Below are 19281 nucleotides of genomic sequence, written 5' to 3'. Positions count from 1 at the left end.
TATTTGGAAACATTTTGAGCCCAAAAATATTATATGGTTGGAAGAATTTTTCCCAAAGACGATTGTGCTCATTGCCTACCATACTCGTAATTTTCACTTCCACGAAATATTTTAGTTCTTGGCACCTTTTTCTGTAATACAAATAATGTTGAAGAAATTATTCACTTTTATAATTTTTTTAAATTTTACCTTTCGCCTGCACGGAGAATCGAACCGAGGACCATACAGTTTGTAAGCCAACACACTATCCACTCACACAATTTTTTTTTCTGATTCAATCACGAAATTAATTGATCCAATTAATTTTTAATTGAAATGTCTTCAATCACAGAAATGATAGTATCAATTAAAAAATTTGTTGAATCAATTAAATTTTTAATTGAATATTTTTTAAAACTCAATTAAAATTTTAATTGGAAAAATTTTCGTGAATTTTTTTTTGTGCTGGACTACGTAGCTGTTATAGTCACCAGTAGATAATTATCGTTATAAGTTACATTTATATAGCATAGTTTGCAGCGCCCACGAGCCCATGCATTTGTTTGCCACGTGGAGCAGTGGTTAGCATGTCTGCCTTGCATGCAAAGGGTCTGGGTTCAATCCCTGCTCCGACCGGACATTTTTTTAATTTACACATTTTTTAATTTACACATTTATACTATATTAAATTTTTATAATGAAACTTCGAAATGTGGGTTATTAAAGATTTATAGTCAGTAATAGTGCTTGATATAAACGAAATTGACTGCTTTTTGGATGAAATATTATTTTTTTACTGCAAAAGTAACAATTTTGTAACAAAAAACTGTGTTTGGTACAACAAAAATTTGGAAGGAATTCAAAAACTCTAACAAAAGAAGAACGTGGAGTCGAGTATAAACATACATAAATAATTTTAGAATATAAACATAAATTTATTTAGGCGTGAACAGTTTTTTACTAGCATTTAACACAATCGCTCTAAAATGCCTTTTATTTTTCTTTAATAATTCATTTTAAAGAAAACAAACTTTTTAAATTGTTTTAGCTGCAAAACTCGAACTTAATTCCCGCTTTTATATTTGAAGGTGTCCGTCAACTCCTCGTGGACTACCTATTAATAAAGAGGAACTAAACTTTGTTTTTATACATTTTACTGAGTAATTTTTCACTATTTCCTGCTTATTTCATTTTACTGTCCCAACTCTAAAAAGAGTATAGTGCCCTTTCGTTACTTTTATGAAGACCCCTGATTTCTTTTAACGAACCAAGAAAAAATTTGTGCCCATAATGCCAAAATGATAAACAAAACACATGTCCGTCCACACATACATAAAAAGCTGCACTAAAGGCGAAAACATATCCTGTTTGTTTTTCAAATGTCTATTCTCTTGGTTCCGAATGTCTATTCACTTTATTCAAATTAAATAATATTTAGACTTAAGCATATCAAATTTTTGGTCTTATCATAAAACAGTTTTCCGAAACAACATACAAGCGGTTTCACAGAAATTTTTCTCTTTTTATTCATTCGCTGTGTTATGTTGATATCTTTCGTCAACTCTCCCGGTTTCCATCTCTATTTCTTTCTCTATACTCTCTCTGTCGTTTTGAATAAAATATCACAACGTATGTATGTTTAGTCGAAATTTGTAAATTTATATATGTTTACATTCACACATATGATTTTTATGAAACATTCATGCCCCAAACATAATATATTCTAACATATTAACATAGATGTCCCAAACATTTAGTGTTAGTTTAGGAACATTACATGTGTGCACTTAAATATATTGTGTTTTAAAATTGTGCCCGAAACACATTTTGTTCATATCGGAACATATGAAAAACATATTTTTCTAACAGTGTAGTTAAAATTTACATATATGGACGAACGAACACGTAACAATGAGACTGAAAAATATTAATTTTATAACAAATTTAAAACAAGTTTTACACATTGTTATTATTTTAAAATATAGTTAACACCATATTGATTTCGATTTATTTCGATAGAAGTTTTTCTTCTTTTGTTTATTTATCTATTTTAAGTTGCACCTAAGTTTATACTTTTTAACACTGCAAAATTCAACTGCTTACGTGCTCTCTCTTTTGAAGCCGTTCTTAAAGATTACAGAAGGAATAAAATAAAAACAAATATAAATTTTAAAACCGTGTTTGCATAAGAAACAATGTTGCCATTCTTTTTGACAAACTTCTAAGTTTGATTTTTTTATTTTTGGCCAATGGGATCGACCACTGTGCATTGTGAAGAAAAGAAAAACAAAAATAAATAAGACGTAAGTATCAAGACATTAACATTTTATCAGGTAAACGCGATCTTGTTATATTTTCGACGGACCTTTTATCATTGCTTTTTATTTTATGTGGCACAAATTCAATTTCACATGAATTCATTATTCAAAGGATCTTATCGTTATCTTCGATTTTTGATGAAATTGTGCTGTTTAGTATACCTCATGTATAATAAATTCTTACTCAGGGTGTACCATAAATGTTTATTAACTCAATTTGTCGGGTATGAAATCTAAGGGCCGTTTACACTGATCATAAAAGGCCACAATTTTAACAAATTGGAATTGTTTTTTCGGGATCCCGAAAAATACCGGGATTAAAAATAAAAAATCCCGGGTGACATCCCTAGTATTGACACTAATACCGCACTGATAGTGTACATTAATACCTTTAGGGTATAAATATTAATAGCGCTTAGGTATTATTATATACGATATATATCGTAATACCGTATGTATTTTGTAGATGACAGTGCTGAACGCCGATCATAGATAAAATAATGCGAGGTTATTTTTAATTTGTTTTGTATAAAAAATTATTAACATCTATGGTTTATTTGCGAACAATATTAGTATATGTACAAAATAATTATGTTTACATATTTACATAGTGTATTTAACATATGCACCCTGATTTGAAAATGTTTGACTACATGATGGGATTTTCGTATTGGTATTATGAGAGTTGTATGGTAGTAAAATTTGTGTTGTTTGTTTCCTTTGCTCCATAGCTAAAATGACTAAAAATGTTGTTGTATTTGTATTTGTTAAAGTAGTTCTTAGTTGTTGTTACTTTAGACTAACTAAACTTAGGAATATCGATGTTTGCGTTTTAAATATGGCTGTTTGAAGTCGTTGTTGCGTTTATGTCTCTTTTGTGTTTGGCTTGAACATATGCTGGTAATATTTGTTGCACCTCGTTCCATGGCCTGGTTGCTTTTGTCGAATTTGGCTCATGTTTAGATACGCCTGATTACATCGCATGCGCGTTTTTATTTGAGATCAATAATGGGAGCTATGTGATTAGCTCACTGAGAGGAAGTGAAGAACAGGGTTCGATCTGCTTTTTTCATTTATTATACATGGGCAGTGGTTGATGGCGATAATGCTTTAGATGATGCGGGTATAGGGGGATTGCGAGGTGGTTGGGTATCCGCATCGTCATCATCAAACATATTTTCGGGAGCTGACCAGCGACGTTTGCGGGATATTGATGCATCTAAAGGATGAGTTTGCGAGGTTTGTGCCAATAGATCAGGATCAACACCGGGATTTGATATTAAAGGCGGTGTTCGCTCCTGATTATATTTGAGCTCATGGCGTCTCAGAAGATCTTGTTGCTGATGGTGGTGATGTTGTTGTTGCTGTTGTTGGTAAATTTGACTTTGATAAAATGCAGCATTAACCGCTTTTAATTGTTCATGTGATATTTGTGGAAGTCCTTTTGCATAAGCATAGGATGACATGAGTTTTGCCATTTCTGCATATGCGGGTAGATGATGGGGCAGGTTTGTATGGACGGGCATGGCAAATGCATGTGGATAAGGGATATCGGCGGTTGAGTTCATTGCATTTGGCTGGGTTGAAGGACTATTAATATTCGCACTTTGACTTGTAATAGACGACAAGGAATGTCTCCGCTGTGAGTTGGTGGTTTCGCTGCCATTGCTTATACTGCTAGATGTGCGCTTCGTTAGTGATATACATATATCGCCCACCTGCAGCCGTTGACACTTGAGACCAAAAACTTGCATAGATGTTTCCGGATTGCACGAAGCCCAGCCTTGGCCATAGACAAAAAAAGGATGGTCTACAGATACCTCCATATCAACCTAAGAAAGATGAAATCTATTAGTTTTTGGATCGGATCTTTGTGTAATAATGCTACTCACCTTAGAACGATTGCGATCGTAACTGAAGGTAATAACTGCCATTGTGGATTGCGATGTATTTATTTTTACCACCGTGGACTCTGCAAGCTGATGTTGTGGACTTCGCTCTGCACACTGGATAAAATCTTCAGTACGCATATCTTCTACGCGCCGAAGAGAACCATTTGCAAGTTCAATGTAAGTGCCCTTCTTGAAATTCGACGTTGTAGTGTAAGCCCTGAAAAATAAAAACATGTAAAATACGTTTATGAAATTAAAATTTGATAAAAAAGTTTAGGGCATTCAGTGAGTTGACCATATTTACTAGCATAACTGTCACAACGTACTAAATTTTATAGGCATAAGAATATCCCTAAACTCAAAACACAATTGTAAATATATCTTAAAACATAATTTAATTAAACATAATTCTGCATGAATAAAAATTGAATTAATGGGCTGATGTACGCTCATACATATTTGGGCATTTTTTGAATTTTTTGGTCATAGGGCAATTCCTAGGAATCTCAGCCGTCGGTATCTTCTATTACATAATTGCCAGTTTTTGATTAATGAATTATAATTAATGGCATATTTAAGCATTAAACTGTTACCCCTTTGATTGTCCACAACAGAAAAGAGTATCACAGTTTTCAGCTTAATTGTTGTTATTTTATATGGACCATGTCTATAAAAAAAATTGTTGACTGGAGATGAACAATCCTAGAAAGTAGGTTAGGTTATGGTTAGGTTATGTGGCAGCCCGATGTATCAGGCTCACTTAGACTATTCAGTCCATTGTGATACCACAGTGGTGAACTTCTCTCTTATCACTGAGTGCTGCCCGATTCCATGTTAAGCTCAATGACAAGGGACCTCCTTTTTATAGCCGAGTCCGAACGGCGTTCCACATTGCAGTGAAACCACTTAGAGAAGCTTTGAAACCCTCAGAAATGTCACCAGCATTACTGAGGTGGGATAATCCACCGCTGAAAAACTTTTTGGTGTTTGGTCGTAGCAGGAATCGAACCCACGACGTTGTGTATGCAAGGCGGGCATGCTCACCATTGCACCACGGTGGCTCCCATCCTAGAAAGTAAAGCTTGACATTTGTAAGTATTTCAGAATCCTAAGAAAGTTGTTATTGACACAATAGAAGAGTATGGTAAACAGCGCAAAGTCTGTTGGAAAGCGGGAAATCAGTTACTGTTTGCTGAAACAGTAAATGTTAATTGAAAAAAAAAAAAAAAATTAAGGGCTACCGTAACACATTAAAAGCAAAAAAAAATCTGAATATTTATCAATTTAACAACACAAAATGGTTTAGGTTACATTTTAAACCCTAAATATCATACAATTTCTTGTTCGCTAGACCCTGAAGTACAAATGTAGGCCCTTTCACGAATTTTGGTACAAAATATTTATCGAATGTTCATTAAGTAGTTCTGGAAAAGAAAAATACTTTCCTCCGTAACGAATATTTTCTTCGAGAACAAATAATCCCAAATTTATGACTAGCAATGGAACGATTGTCCCTAACTCTTTTCATATACTTTATAGAACATTGTTAAGGCGTCGAAAGAAATCTCCGTGTGTTTAAAATTTCGTGAGTGTAGAGACAAGGAGAGACTTTCTTTGCTAAAACTTAGTTTTGGATAAACCGTTTCTTTTTTTGTGCGTAAAATTAACTGAGTAACGTAACCAATTTTTCCAGGGCAGTCTGCTATAAGTGAGCATTTTAAGTAGTTGCATGAATTTCAAAATGGTTCAAAATAATAATTATTACGAGATTTTCATTCATTTCTGAATAAATGAACTGCCTAAAAGTATTTTTGTATTTCAGAACAAAAAAAAAATTTTGCCTGTAGGTTAGGACACATATTAAACTTCAGATCACTTACCTCATAACGGGAGTTTTGCTGGTTTCAAGACCGTCACTACTAGGCGGTCTTAGTATACGGTGTTTCAGGGACCCTTCTTTGCCATTGGGTACTTTGAAATGAGAATCATTTGATGCATCATTATTGTTGTCACTCACTTTGTCATTAAGATAGGTTCCGGTTCCGGATCCCCCTTGACTCAATCTTGTTGATGCTATAGCATTTAAGGGCGACGATGCATGATAATCCTGGACGGTTTGTTCTACTTCCGATTTGTTAATCATGTCGTTTGATGGTAAATATTGCGGTGACTTAGACGGAATGGCTATTGGGGTTGAAGGCGCCAGCGCCATCAAAGGACCCGTAGAATTGTGAATGCTTGTAGCTTTGCAGGACATTAGGTTGGCGGGGTTAAGGGGCGGGGCTAGTGCAGTGGGACTGTATATGCCACATGCAGCAGCTTGTATGGCCTTTAAATAATTATCGTTGGGCGAAAGGGCTGCATGCATTGGCAATCCAGCCATATAGGAAGCATGGGCCGCATGTATAGCCCCCGAAAACATGACCGGCGTTCCATAGATGGCAGCATTATTTGCATATAATTGCTGGTAGTTCAGCGGAAATCCCGAAGGCACACTGGCCGTCGTCAATTCCATTGCGTGAGTTTGCGGTAATTGTTGATGATGAGATGGTACTGTTGATCCGATAATGGCTTGTTGATCTGAGTGTATGAGTTTTCGTTGATGTGCTGGAATGCTTACTGGTGACATGCTATTGTCACCACAATCCTACTCGCCTATCCGATTGATCCAATTTGTGGGATTGAGGATGTAATCTCTTGATTCTGGGTATTGAGTAAAAGCTTCTTTTGCCGAATGATTGATTAAATTCTTGGTCGTTGTACTCTCCTTTTTGGAAAAAATCAACAATAGATCGTAAGGTGGTTATTACTAACAGAGTGTTTTTTTTTTATTATTTCCTAACACTTTTTTGTTCTTGTGTCAATTGTTTATATTTTTTAAAATCATGAATGGTTAGATTTTTTCGCATTAAATTTTTCTAAATTTTTAAGCATACAAGCTATGTGTATGTTTGGCACTTTTCTGCTTTGTCGTTGTTGTTGTTATTATTATTATAGCACTTATTCACTTGATTCGTATTCAATCCAAAAATAGTTGTGATCAATTATTTTTTTAAATATATTCTCGCACGTCAGAGTGCACCGGCCATCTATTGTTGTTCATTAGATCGGTGATCACCATCGTCTAACCCGTCGCTCACTCATCGGTGCCGCACTTATTTGCCTACTCTTTAACTACGACAACGACTTGTTCTCACTCCGATTATTGAATTCGTACTAACGAGACTAAGTGGACGACTTGCGGCAGACATGATAGTGAGCAAATCGATCGGCCTTCACGTATGCCAGAATACAACACACACTCAAACTGAATTCTCTTTCATTATACTACATTCACATGTTCTTGTCGATCTAGTCTATACAACAACACACCGTTCTGTTCTACCGCTACCGCACATCTCTTAACCATTGTAACGATAGTCCACACATAGATATAAAACAAACACACTTAAACATACAGTGTCAGTGTTCCAGTGTCAGATTTGAGAGTTCGGTAGGACAACAAGAATGTCGATAAGGCCTACCGGACTTTCTAAAATGCTTATACCTATTACCAATGTACCAATGTACATACATATAAAATCCACTTGACTACGAGTAGATTTCAACTGTCATTTTCCTTATAAAAAAGGATTTCAAATCGACTTTTAGTAGATATCGATCCTATTTGAAACGCTATCAACCAAGAATTTTCATTCACTCATTTTAGAATAGCAGGAACTTTGTGCGACTTTCGAACTATATAATATTGTGTACACTCAAAAAAAGTGAACTCTGTATTTCACTAAAGCCAATTTAACTTTGTTTTAGTTCATGGAATTATTATATATGGAGAAAATTTCGTTTGCTCTAATAATTTTTTGCGTACGTTAGTTAAATGAGCTCAAAAACGGGAAAAAATTATACACAAATGAAGTAAAAAGATTTACTAAATTCGTACTTCTCACCAAATAGTTCATTATTTCTTTAAATTTGTAAAATTTTACTACAAACAGCGTTTGTAATACTCTTTAGTTAAATTTTCTAAAAATATTAACAATTTTCTAAAATTAACTAAATGTTTTCTTCCTGGTGGGTTCACTGTTTTTTCAGTGTAAGCAAAAAGTTATAAAGGAAAACTTTCTCACATAATATTAGGCTATAGAATTCTTCGTTGACTTTCTTCTGATGGTATATAAGATTGTATTTTATATGTTAGATTGTCTGACTGGGCCTCGCATTTATGTAAGGGCCTTGCAGACTTGTCAGTAAATCTATAAAGAGTTTGCCGGTTGAAATCAACTCATCAGCGCTCACTATATGATTTATGAGATTTAGAATAAAAATCCCAATTCCTAGCATAAAACCAAACATTTTAACAATGCAAAGTGATCATTTTTGTTTGTACAAACCAAAACATCCAGGACAATACAGTCAATTTAATTCCATTTTAATTCCTGAAAGTTGTTATAATTTAGTGAATGAAGCATACAGAATTGTATGTCAAATTAGTTCAGAATTTCCCTGCCAGCATTTCAAAGTTCCATTTCATCCTCATCGCTACCACAGACTCGTAAGTGACACTGCAACAATCGCCAACTGTGATAGTATTTTGCCATCACTATTAGCATGAAAGTATTTTGCCATCACTATTGTTACAAGAGCCATTTGATATTTTGTGAAACACCAAGCCATTTTATATTTTGTGAAACACCAAAAAACGATAATGAAGTGCTGAAAACATAGTTATTTCACTTAAAATTGTGAAAGGTATATTGGTAAACAATTTTTGATTTTCCAAATGGAATAAAGTGATAGCTTTTCAAATATTTTTCCAGACACGCTGCCTCCATTGGGAATAAAAGCACTGGCTGATAGACGCTACAACGTGTAACTTGCAACTTGTAACTCAACAACAATCTTTTATTAATGCATAAAAATATGTTAAATGTGATGTGGTAGTCGTATAAATGTTATATTTATGAGAATTTATAAATGTTTAATAAAATTAATAAACATCTAAACATTCGTGTTTTACTTGACCACAATGATTCCTTTACAACTATCTTAAAATGCACTTTCTCTGATTGTTTGAAGGGGCTCTTATTGGCGTCCTTCTAAATGTATCCAGAAGGGCACCTAATAATTGCACTCATGCGATACTTTTTTGTAGTAACTTGGCGTGGTACAACTTCTCAATAGTGACGGCGCTTTTCCGAGGAGTTTTGGATATCGTATACGACTGTTTTCGACGTAGTGGGGATTCTCAGAAGTGCCCCCCAATTCAAAAAATGTTGGCAGGGTTCTTACATTTTTGTAGTTTTGTAATTTTTCTAATGACCATAAAACTCAAAATTTTCTTTAAAAATTGAAAACAAAAAAAAAAAAAAAATAATTATGTCGACTAATTTTTGTCGAAAAATATGTTTTTGTTATGATTTTCTAATATTAACCTACATTTTCATTCGTGGTGGGATGTTCTGGATAAACGAGTACTGAACAAAAATGCATAAAGCTGCATTAATATAATTTAAATTTGTCATTTACGATGATCCTTTAAAACCAATAAAAAAAATATTGTAAATAAAACTTCCAAAAATTAGAGCTACACTCCAAAAAAAAAAGTTTACCATATATGGCACTAAAGCCAATTTAATTCCATTTTATTTTATGGAATTATTAGTTTCATTGACTTTAATAATTTTTTGCATACGCCGGTTAAATGCAATAAAAAAGGGGGAAAATTATACACAACTGAAGAATAAAGATTTTCTAAATTCGTGTCTCCCCAAATTAGTTTCTTAAAACTTGTAAATATTAACAAAAAGTTGAAATTTTGAACTCCAATTGTTTCTTATGAAACTACGAACTTTTCATTAACAAGTGAGAAAAATTAATTACGTCTAATTGTTTGCTTACTTAATTGGTATTTATATATTCTATACTTTTTCTAAATTTTTTATATCCCATTCATATTGCTGTTTAATTAGACACTGAAAAAAACAGTGAACCCACCAGAAAGAAAAATTTTAGTTAATTTTACAATATTTAGATTTTTTAGAAATTTTTAAGTAAACAGTATTACAAACGCTGACATCACGCCGATATCACAAAATTATGTAAATGTTTTTCGAGAAATTCAAGAAAATTTAGTAGACATTTTTAATTTTTTCACTTGTTAAAGAAAATTGCAAAAATGTCTTTAACGCCATATGAAGTTCAAGATGGGCGCATTTTTAGTAAAATTTACAAATTTAAAGAAGTAATGAACCACTTTGTGAGAAGTACGAATTATGTTTATGCTTCATTTGTGTATATTTATTCCGTTTTTAGTTCATTTAACTAACGTACGCAAAAATATTATTAGAGAAAATAACACTTTCTCCAAACATAATAATTCCAAGAACTAAAATAAAGTTAAATTGGCTTTAGTGTTAGAGTGACATCTGCCTTTGTAATACAGTTTAGTTACAAATTTTGTAAAATAAACTAATTTTTCTAAAATTAACCAAAATATTCTTTGGTGGGTTCAATGTTTTTTTGAGTGTAATAAAGTCTTAAGATATTGTTGTATTCCCCTGGCCATTTTTCTCCTGCTGGGTATAAAAAAAACAAATGAAATTTGTCTGCCAACATCCCAATGATGTTTTGTCGTATACGACTTGTATGAGATGAGGACCAGCATTAACAATAGGTATTCAACTCTTGTTAACCCATCCAGATAAATGTTTAAATCCTAAATATGGGAGAAACATTTTGCGCAAAACCAAATATTCGAAGGAGAACAACATGGTATGACTAGATGTCATAAGGCTTGATGGAAGATAACATGACATTGCCAGTTAGGCAATCTTTATGATCTCCCATGTATACAATAAAAATAAATATATTCCTTTCGGGCGTCAGAATTTTTAATTGGACTTGGATACATGTATTCTTATACATTCTCCATTGGACGGAACACTTGATATAAATGAAAAATTTAATTTCAATTGGATTTTATAGAATCCAATGCGAGTTGAATTCAAACGTTACCAACTAATAATAAGAGCTGCGTTTTCTTTAGTACTGGACACAAACTAAATATCCATCATACATGTTCGAGAACAAAAGCCAAGACTTCTGTTGGGAAAGGGTGCTGCTGTCCCTCCTCATACATGTGATTTATCTGTATAGGTTTTATTCGTCTCCGTTGGAAGTATTTGTTGAAAAAGAGACAATAATTGAAGATATGTACTTATTACAGTTTATTGCTACTACTAAGGCTACACAATGTTCAATAATATTTTGTTCTAAAGTTTTGATCCAAAACATACGGATGTTTGACATTGTTTTCTTTCATTTTTACAAATCAATAAATCCCACAAACTCCAACCCATCGTGGGTTTGGAATGTTATATTTTTTTTTATTTTGTATTCCTCTTTACGTCGACCGTGTCTGTCCATTCATCCCAGAGTATCTTGTTGCTGGATGGGCACAACCATCATCTGCACGCATTACATAAACCTTTCATGCATACCACAGAAACAGGTACCAGTTCTTGTTATACAGGTTTTTTTTTTGTTTCTACACATATATGTTTCGACCGATTGTCCATAAGGCAGACACCATACCCCAATCACGAACATTCCACTTCTAGATATTGTACTACAACAGAATAGCGCGTCCAAACCAATTTCGTTACGATTGATTTGCTTTAGAAGTTTTTTCTTGCTTCTCTACTCCTGTAGATTAATAACCTCACACATACACATACCCACTAAACATGAACAATGCGAACGAATACACCCACACCATAATATGCCATCTCTGAGGGTGATCATGATCGGTGTGATTATTTGTTTTTGTTATCAACATTGGCCCAATAAATGTGATGAGTGAGATTGATTGAAGTTCTCACGCAGGTTTCTATCGCCAGTAAAGAGCTCTGGATTTGCAATGTCAGTTTTTGTTCCCGAGATAGAAAAGTTGGCTGGCATAGCAACAGAGGGAAATAGAGAGGAGAGGGATGTTAGGCCAATGTAAAGTTCATTGTCCTTATGCGTTTTATAGTATATTATAAATGATAGTAGAAAAAATAGTTGTAGTCTTCAATCAAGGAATTATTGATCCGATCCAACGTCAATTAAAAATTAATTAATTCAATTTAAAATTTAAAGACAATACACTTTTGTGGCTGATTTCATTTGTCGCATCAATTACAATTTTAATAGAATATTTTTAAAAGTAATTTAAACTGTTTTTATTTTTTAGTTTTTTTTTTTTAATGCATTTATTTTCTATATAGGATCAAGACTATGTTGTACACTAAAACCCCGTAAACACACTATGAATAAAATGGATCTTAATTTTAGAAAACTTTGACTAAACTAAAAAGGCGAAAAAGGAAAATAAGTAAACGTTTTTGGACAAAATTAACAAAATTTCGTAGACATAAACAATTTTTTCGTAATATGAAGAAAAAAATGTCTACCGAGAGGTGAGTTCATGTGATAAAATTTACCAGGTTTGCATTATATTGTCGGAAACACGAATTTAGTAATATTAACCAAAACAAAATAATTGCAACTAACTAAAACAGAAAGTGCCCTCACACTCTTTTTTGGAGTGTAAGTAGTTTAGTATATTCAATGGTGCAATGGCTTCATTATTAGCCTACCATTACATGTTTTTATGGTATTATGGAAAGATAATGTTGTCCAAAAAGCATTGTCGTGAGGCCAAAGATATCAGGTCCTTAAAATGCGAATTTTGCTTAGAGCAGAAGACGCATTTCTCTGACTTAAAGCTTTTTTCCTTGTCCAAAAGTTATTAAACTTTCCAATTTGGTCCTTATTGCTTAGTGATTCGATATAAATATGTGTGTCTTAACATGAAAGAAAATTTTGTTTTGCTATGGATAACATGACTTTAATAATTCAAAAAAAAATCTCTAAAATTAATGAAATAGATTTTAAATTTGTTGACTTTTTGCATCTTGAGTACAACGCAAAATTCGTTTAGAATTTATACGTGTTTTTCAAAACTTTACTTTTAAGGAAGTTTTTACTTGAAACATAGTGTAATTTCTACTTAGAGTCTAGACTAAATTTGAAAATTTATGTTGTCATTAACACGTTTTTAAAGGATTATGATAACCCAAAACTTAAATTCTCCGCTTCTTTCGTTCGGAATCAATACTAAAATCATCAGTGAAAAACAAAATTCTTGGAAGAGGGCATGCTTTTTTTCAGTGTGGTTTGTAAGACAACCGTTTCCGATTTCCACATCCTCATTAGTTCCCTTTAATGGATGATCTACGCATTTGAACTATTCGTTTAAATATTTATAAAGCGTTGTCTCATTTATTGAGAACTTATTTAAAATCCCAAAATGGAAAAAAAATTATTACAAACAAGTTTACTTTCCAAGTACACCATTCGGTTCGATTTACTATAGATTTAATGTCATGCAATGACATTAAATTTTTAGGTTGATTTTCAAAGTTGCCCAAGGATTAAATAAATTAATCGATTTTTGATCTTTGTCAGAGTTGATTCCCAAGGCTGTATCCAACAATTAGAACATGTTGCTAATTTGTCGTTACTATGATCGCAATGATCTACTTCAAAATATGTTAACAAGTTAATGATGAAACATTTTGAAAAGCTGGTTTTAATTTTGTTTCTAGTGGGAATGCCCAGAACTGTTGATTAGATGGAAGGCAAATTTAATTAACTTCTCTCACTGTGAGGGAAAATAGTAGAAAACTTTTTTTTTCGAGTGCATATGGTTTCATGTCTGGTGTGTAGGTCCACATGCTTTCAATGAGGACTAATTATAGTATGGCATTCCATACGATGTACATTCGTTGAATTTGCGTAAAAATACTACAGACTTTTCGACCCGGTCTGCTGAAATGTCTGGCAGCCAAATATATGTGGTGGCTGGCTATTTTAAGATTAATGATATGACTTGAGACAGAGACCGGATCGACGAGACGAGACATTCTATTTTACTCCGCATTCAGCTAAATTGCTCCATTATTTCATCTTTGTTTACGAGTATTTGACGCCACACTAGCAACCAGTCTCGATCGTATTCAAAGTAGCATCTCCACGATCGTATATCCATTCTGTGGATAGTGCGTCATTTATGTGGATGTAAATGTATTTGAATTCGAACAAATCCCTGTGGGGAATATGTATGTATGTGTATACTTATTTGAATAGAGTCTGAATTTCAAACAAGATTCATTGTACAAAGATGAATGTGTGCGGAATCAATCTTCATCGTCAATTTCAGACTCTTTTTAAATCATGGCACATCTCGTTGACACGCACGCATGGAAGTGAATTGAAGATTTCTGAAACCGGTTAACCGGTTATATCATATTTTACTACTGTTCTTTATTTTAACCAATCCTATACAATTAGGTAAATTTTTTAGATATTGAGATATTTATTACAAATTCAAAATTGACGTATTACAAAAAAAAAAAAATAATAATAATATTTTTAAAAATAGTAAATTTTATTTATTTATTTATTGTTTTGATGCTTCGTTAGCTTAGGGGAAAAAGGTACACCACATTTGCGAAATTCACAAATTCGAATTCTATCAAACGAAACAATTTTTTAGACTACCCAAGATAGAAGCTCGATCTATTTCCTTTCGACCTTGAGGGTGGGGTACACATTAATATGACATTCCCGATTCATGTCCTTATTTAATTTTTTGTTTGTGGGATTTATATTCAATAATTGGTAGATATTTGTTTTTATGAGCAATTTCTCCGGTTTTTTACCGTTCTTACGGTTAGTTCTGTTTTAACTCTAAAAACTGAATAATGTGACACAATGGACAAGATGAGAGATACATAACTTACAAGATAGGCAATGAACGACGTGCTTGTATTTCATTTGAATTCAACCACAAAAATGAACCCAAGCCCCATTCCATCCAACGTGACCATTTGTCGACGACCATTTTCATCAACGATGTGGTAATCGTAAAATTCAACGTTGTACGCATCAAGTTTTGTGATGTTAGTCGTTCTTCATCTTCATCATCATTTTCTTCAAGTTTTGGTTTTTGTTTTTTAACTCTGGCCGCATTTGACTTCTTTCCTCTGACAGCATTGTATCGCGCTAAATGTTTACATTTATCGTGACAAGGCCAAACATCAAACATAGCCACACTACTACAACGGTTGAACAAGAAGTCACGACATACGGCCAAGCAGTTTATCCATATGTGTAGAGGTGGTATTTTCACAGACAATATGAGGGAAAACAGTGTCAGCTAAAATTATTTTGATGTTGGATTATGACCACGTGCTCGGAAGAAACCCCAACTCAAGAACAGAGAATGAAGCCGACCCATTTTTGCCGGCGGCGGCTGACACTAATTTTTTGCCTCCGGCGGCGGCGGCTTGATGGCTAAGCCGATATAAATTCGTCTATTCGGCGGCGGACAATTATCCATTATAAAATCGATTTGAGGTAATCCGAATGGTAATGAGATTAGTTGTACAACCAAACTTACAATCAAATTTTCATTTCATTTACATTTTCTGAGCTAAATGGTTGCAAAGCTATTATAGAAACATGATACTGATGGATTTTGGGTTGAAAGTTAAACATTTTAACAAAAAATACAACAATTATTAATAAATTTTTCTGATTTAAATCAATATTTTTGATTACTTGGCGGCTAATTATGAGTCGAGATGAGTCGATATATTCGGCGGCGGCTTCGGCTGGAAGAAACTGGTCGGCGGCGGCTAAAATCGGCGGCGCGACTCGGCGGCTTCATTCTCTGCTCAAGAACATAATAATCTCTTACATACATTTAAACCGAGAAAAAGAGTTTCCAAGAACGTGGTGGATCATCGTCAATGAATTTTACTTGGGCTTGCCATAGAAAGTGGAACAACCCAGCAAAAAAGCGTCGCCAAAAAAGGAGTAAAAATGTTCTTTGGATCCGGAAGTGGGGCAAAATTGGTGCAGAAGCGATAATTCAACATGGGCTTGTCATAGAATGGATGTCCACCATTTCAACAGCTGTTGCAATGAATTTGCATCACTTCTTAATGTGTGATCCGAATTCAGTGTTTTTTGGATGGGGTTTGAATAATTTTGTGATATTTTTTCAAATAAATAATTTTTATAATTTTTTTTGGTTTTTAATGCATTTTAACGCTCGTCTGAAACGTTTGACCCCAAATATTTTCAAAAACTCGCAATTTTTATAGAATGGATTTAGCTTTGTATCGACCAAATTTGAATAATTTGTTCCATTTTATTAATTCTTATCCTGTTTTTAATCTATTTGAAGCAAAATAAGTTAAAATTACCCATTAAAATATGAAAAAAACGAATTAACCGTTATACTATTTATTTATTACATTTACAATAAAATTATAAATATAATTGTAAGCTTTGACGGTTAGGGTCTTAAGCTTGCAATTGATTTAAAAATTTTCATTTGATTTGAAAAAGGATTCATTTGGGGCGAAAAAGGTTTTATTTGAAATGTGAAAGATTTCATTTAAAGTGAAAATTATACGAAATCCTCAATGTAAAATGATTTGTCTATAAAACAAAGTAGCATGTCTTATAGACTCGATAGTAACACTATCCCTACACACAAAAAAAATTTTTTCTGATTCAATCACGAAATTAATTGATCCAATTAATTTTTAATTGAAATGTCTTCAATCACAGAAATGATAGTATCAATTAAAAAATTAATTGAAGGGCAATTAAAAAGTTAATTGATCCAATTAAAAAATTAATTGATACTATTATTTTCGTGATTGATTTTTGTTTCAATTAAAAAATTTGTTGAATCAATTAAATTTTTAATTGAATATTTTTTAAAACTCAATTAAAATTTTAATTGGAAAAATTTTCGTGAAATTTTTTTGTGTGTACGATTGGAAGTTGCGTGGAAGTGCAGACAGATTTAAAACGTTGAAAGCAGATCTAGATATAATCAAATCAAAGCTACCGTTGAAAATAAGGTTACCTCAGTCACAATGTATTCCAATTATTGTTATTTTGACCAAAAAATGAAATGTTTTGTTCGCATTATTTATTTTTTACCAGCTCAATTATTCAATTGAACCTTTTTATGAGCGGAAAAAAATGCACGGTTTTTTACGATTTTCGATAGTTATTTGACGATATAATAACCCATTTTTTTTGGCGATTTTTGTTTAAGCGCAACTGGCAACACAACTCAGCCCCCTTTTTTAAAGAAGTATGGCAGCACTTCGATAGTAACAAGAATCAATACAACTTGGAAAAGCTCACTACGGAACAATCTGCGAGTAAATCTTGAATTCCATTTCATCCGTATCATACAACATTGTCATGTACATACGTACGTATGAGCGATCAGTTATTAATGAGCATGTGTGTTAATATGTAGTCTGCCAAAAGCACTTACACACGTGCACAAATATGCATTTAGATATTTTTTGAGTATGTGTGTGTTCGTAAAAAGAATGTTGTTTTTTAAACGTCTGCCATTGCCGTTCGTCTGTCTGGCTAAGATACGATTTCGTCGACATGGAGCAATAGCTCCAGCAGTGAGTATCGTATCGCATATGTTTGGCTTGTTGTTTTTTGCTCGGCATACACTTTATTCGTCGAACTGTTGTTGTTGTTGAGTCGTGTCTTTTGTAGTTGTTTTGTATCGGTGTAAGAAATTCAAGATAAACAGAAATGTCATGATTTTTACGAAATATCAAAAAATATATATGTATGTATATATAATGTGTAAATATATATATCATAAATGTGCATGCTGTTGCTATTGGCTATGCATCCAAAATGCTGAGTAGGGCATTTTTAGTGACATTGCTTTTTTTCGGATTCGTTTTTTAATAGTTTTTTTACGTAGCTATAGATGCAAGTAATCAATATGTATGCCCTTATAAAAATATATACATTTGTATTCGTATTGCAGCGATTATGTTTATTGTCGTACACAAGATTTACAAAATGCATCGTTGAGAATAATATTCCACTATAGTGGAATATGCCTATATATAGGCATAGACGGTTCTGCTTTGGTTACTTATGCTAAGCTTTTAATACGACCACAAACAACAACAAATATCAAAGACACCCATACACATAGCGAGCGTATATAGTAATGGACATAATTCTTAATATTCTTTATTTATTTCTTTTTTGTTTATAAATTATACTTTTGTGCCATGTAAATGCATATATTTTTTGATTGTTTTTTCTTTAATGCGGCGTTTTTTTTACATTCTACATTCGGTTTCTTTTCTCATTACTCTTATTACTCTGTTTTTTCTTCTTCTTTTTTGAAAACTCACTACTAAATCGGTTGTGAACGAAAAGAACGACGGGCGAGTTGAATTATTTAAAATCAGTCACGACATTATTCTACGAAGCTTTAGAGCAAACTGAGAGCCTATAGATGAATTCGTTTATCGAGAACTATTTTTATTTACGGTCAATTCAGTGAGACGACCAGCCAATCTGTCTGTCTGTCTGTTGGTAATATGGCTTATCCGTTTACTCTTTGGGGGGATAGAAAACAAAATGTTTGCTATGGAGGTGCTCTGTTGCCGTCGTCGCCCACAAAAAATCGAAATCAGCAATCTCAACCAGTCTGGGCCACATACATATGTGTGTGTGTTTGGGGGAGATTGAAAAATCTCTTCTCCTCAAAAAAGAATGGAGAGCACTGATCAGTACATAGAGTGGCCAGTGTTTTTCAAGTAACTTTTTGAGAAAAATATGTTGGTGTTGTTATTCCCTAACTGCAAGAGAAAAATCAGTATTGCTCTCCAGCAGTACATTGTCGACATGTGTTGCGCCAGTGTGAAGGGCCCATCCCAGACTTTAATTCGAATTAACAAGACACCTGATAAAGAATGAAAACATAAAAAAAATTAGTATTGGCTGATTAATATGCATAATTTATGACTATTCTATCATTTCATTTTGTAATCAGTTTTAATTTTTATACCCTGCGCCACACTGTGGAACAGGGTATTATAAGTTAGTGCATATGTTTGCAACAACCAGAAGGAGACGAGATAGACACATGGTGTCTTTGGCAAAAATGCTCAGGGTGGGCTCCTGAA

The 19281-nt window shown here is 33.2% G+C and overlaps 1 protein-coding gene across 5 annotated transcripts; it reads right to left on the bottom strand.

Annotated features, from left to right (window-relative positions):
• Window positions 1-2805: 2805 nt before the first annotated feature.
• Window positions 2806-18661, bottom strand: Atx-1 (Ataxin 1). Of its 5 annotated transcripts, none has more exons than XM_075298430.1 (4): window positions 18505-18661; window positions 6070-6956; window positions 4190-4406; window positions 2806-4129 (listed from the first exon to the last, which is right to left on the bottom strand). In XM_075298430.1, exons 2-4 carry the CDS (start codon window positions 6816-6818, stop codon window positions 3374-3376), a joined length of 1722 nt encoding a protein of 573 aa, XP_075154545.1. In that variant the 5' UTR covers window positions 6819-6956; window positions 18505-18661; the 3' UTR covers window positions 2806-3373. The 5 variants fall into 5 exon arrangements, with proteins under 5 accessions (XP_075154545.1, XP_075154547.1, XP_075154546.1 ...); XM_075298432.1 differs by having other exon boundaries at window positions 18463-18588; XM_075298431.1 differs by lacking the exon at window positions 18505-18661 and adding an exon at window positions 18370-18489.
• Between the last annotated feature and the right edge of the window lie 620 nt (window positions 18662-19281).

This window comes from Haematobia irritans, chromosome 3 (genome assembly GCF_050003625.1).
Source record: "Haematobia irritans isolate KBUSLIRL chromosome 3, ASM5000362v1, whole genome shotgun sequence".
NCBI classification, from domain to species: domain Eukaryota; kingdom Metazoa; phylum Arthropoda; class Insecta; order Diptera; family Muscidae; genus Haematobia; species Haematobia irritans.
The sequence above is the reverse complement of the archived record's forward strand: the minus strand, read 5'-3'. Positions and strand labels throughout refer to the sequence as shown.

What these genes read in the sequence shown, in the direction of transcription:
- Atx-1 (XM_075298430.1), bottom strand. Translation starts at nt 6,818, where the DNA reads ATGTCACCAGTAAGCATTCCAGCACATCAACGAAAACTCATACACTCA. An exon ending in AGCAAAACTCCCGTTATGAG is followed by an intron (nt 4,407 to 6,069) that starts GTAAGTGATCTG and finishes TTTATTTTTCAG; the next exon opens with GGCTTACACTACAACGTCGA. An exon ending in ACGATCGCAATCGTTCTAAG is followed by an intron (nt 4,130 to 4,189) that starts GTGAGTAGCATT and finishes CATCTTTCTTAG; the next exon opens with GTTGATATGGAGGTATCTGT.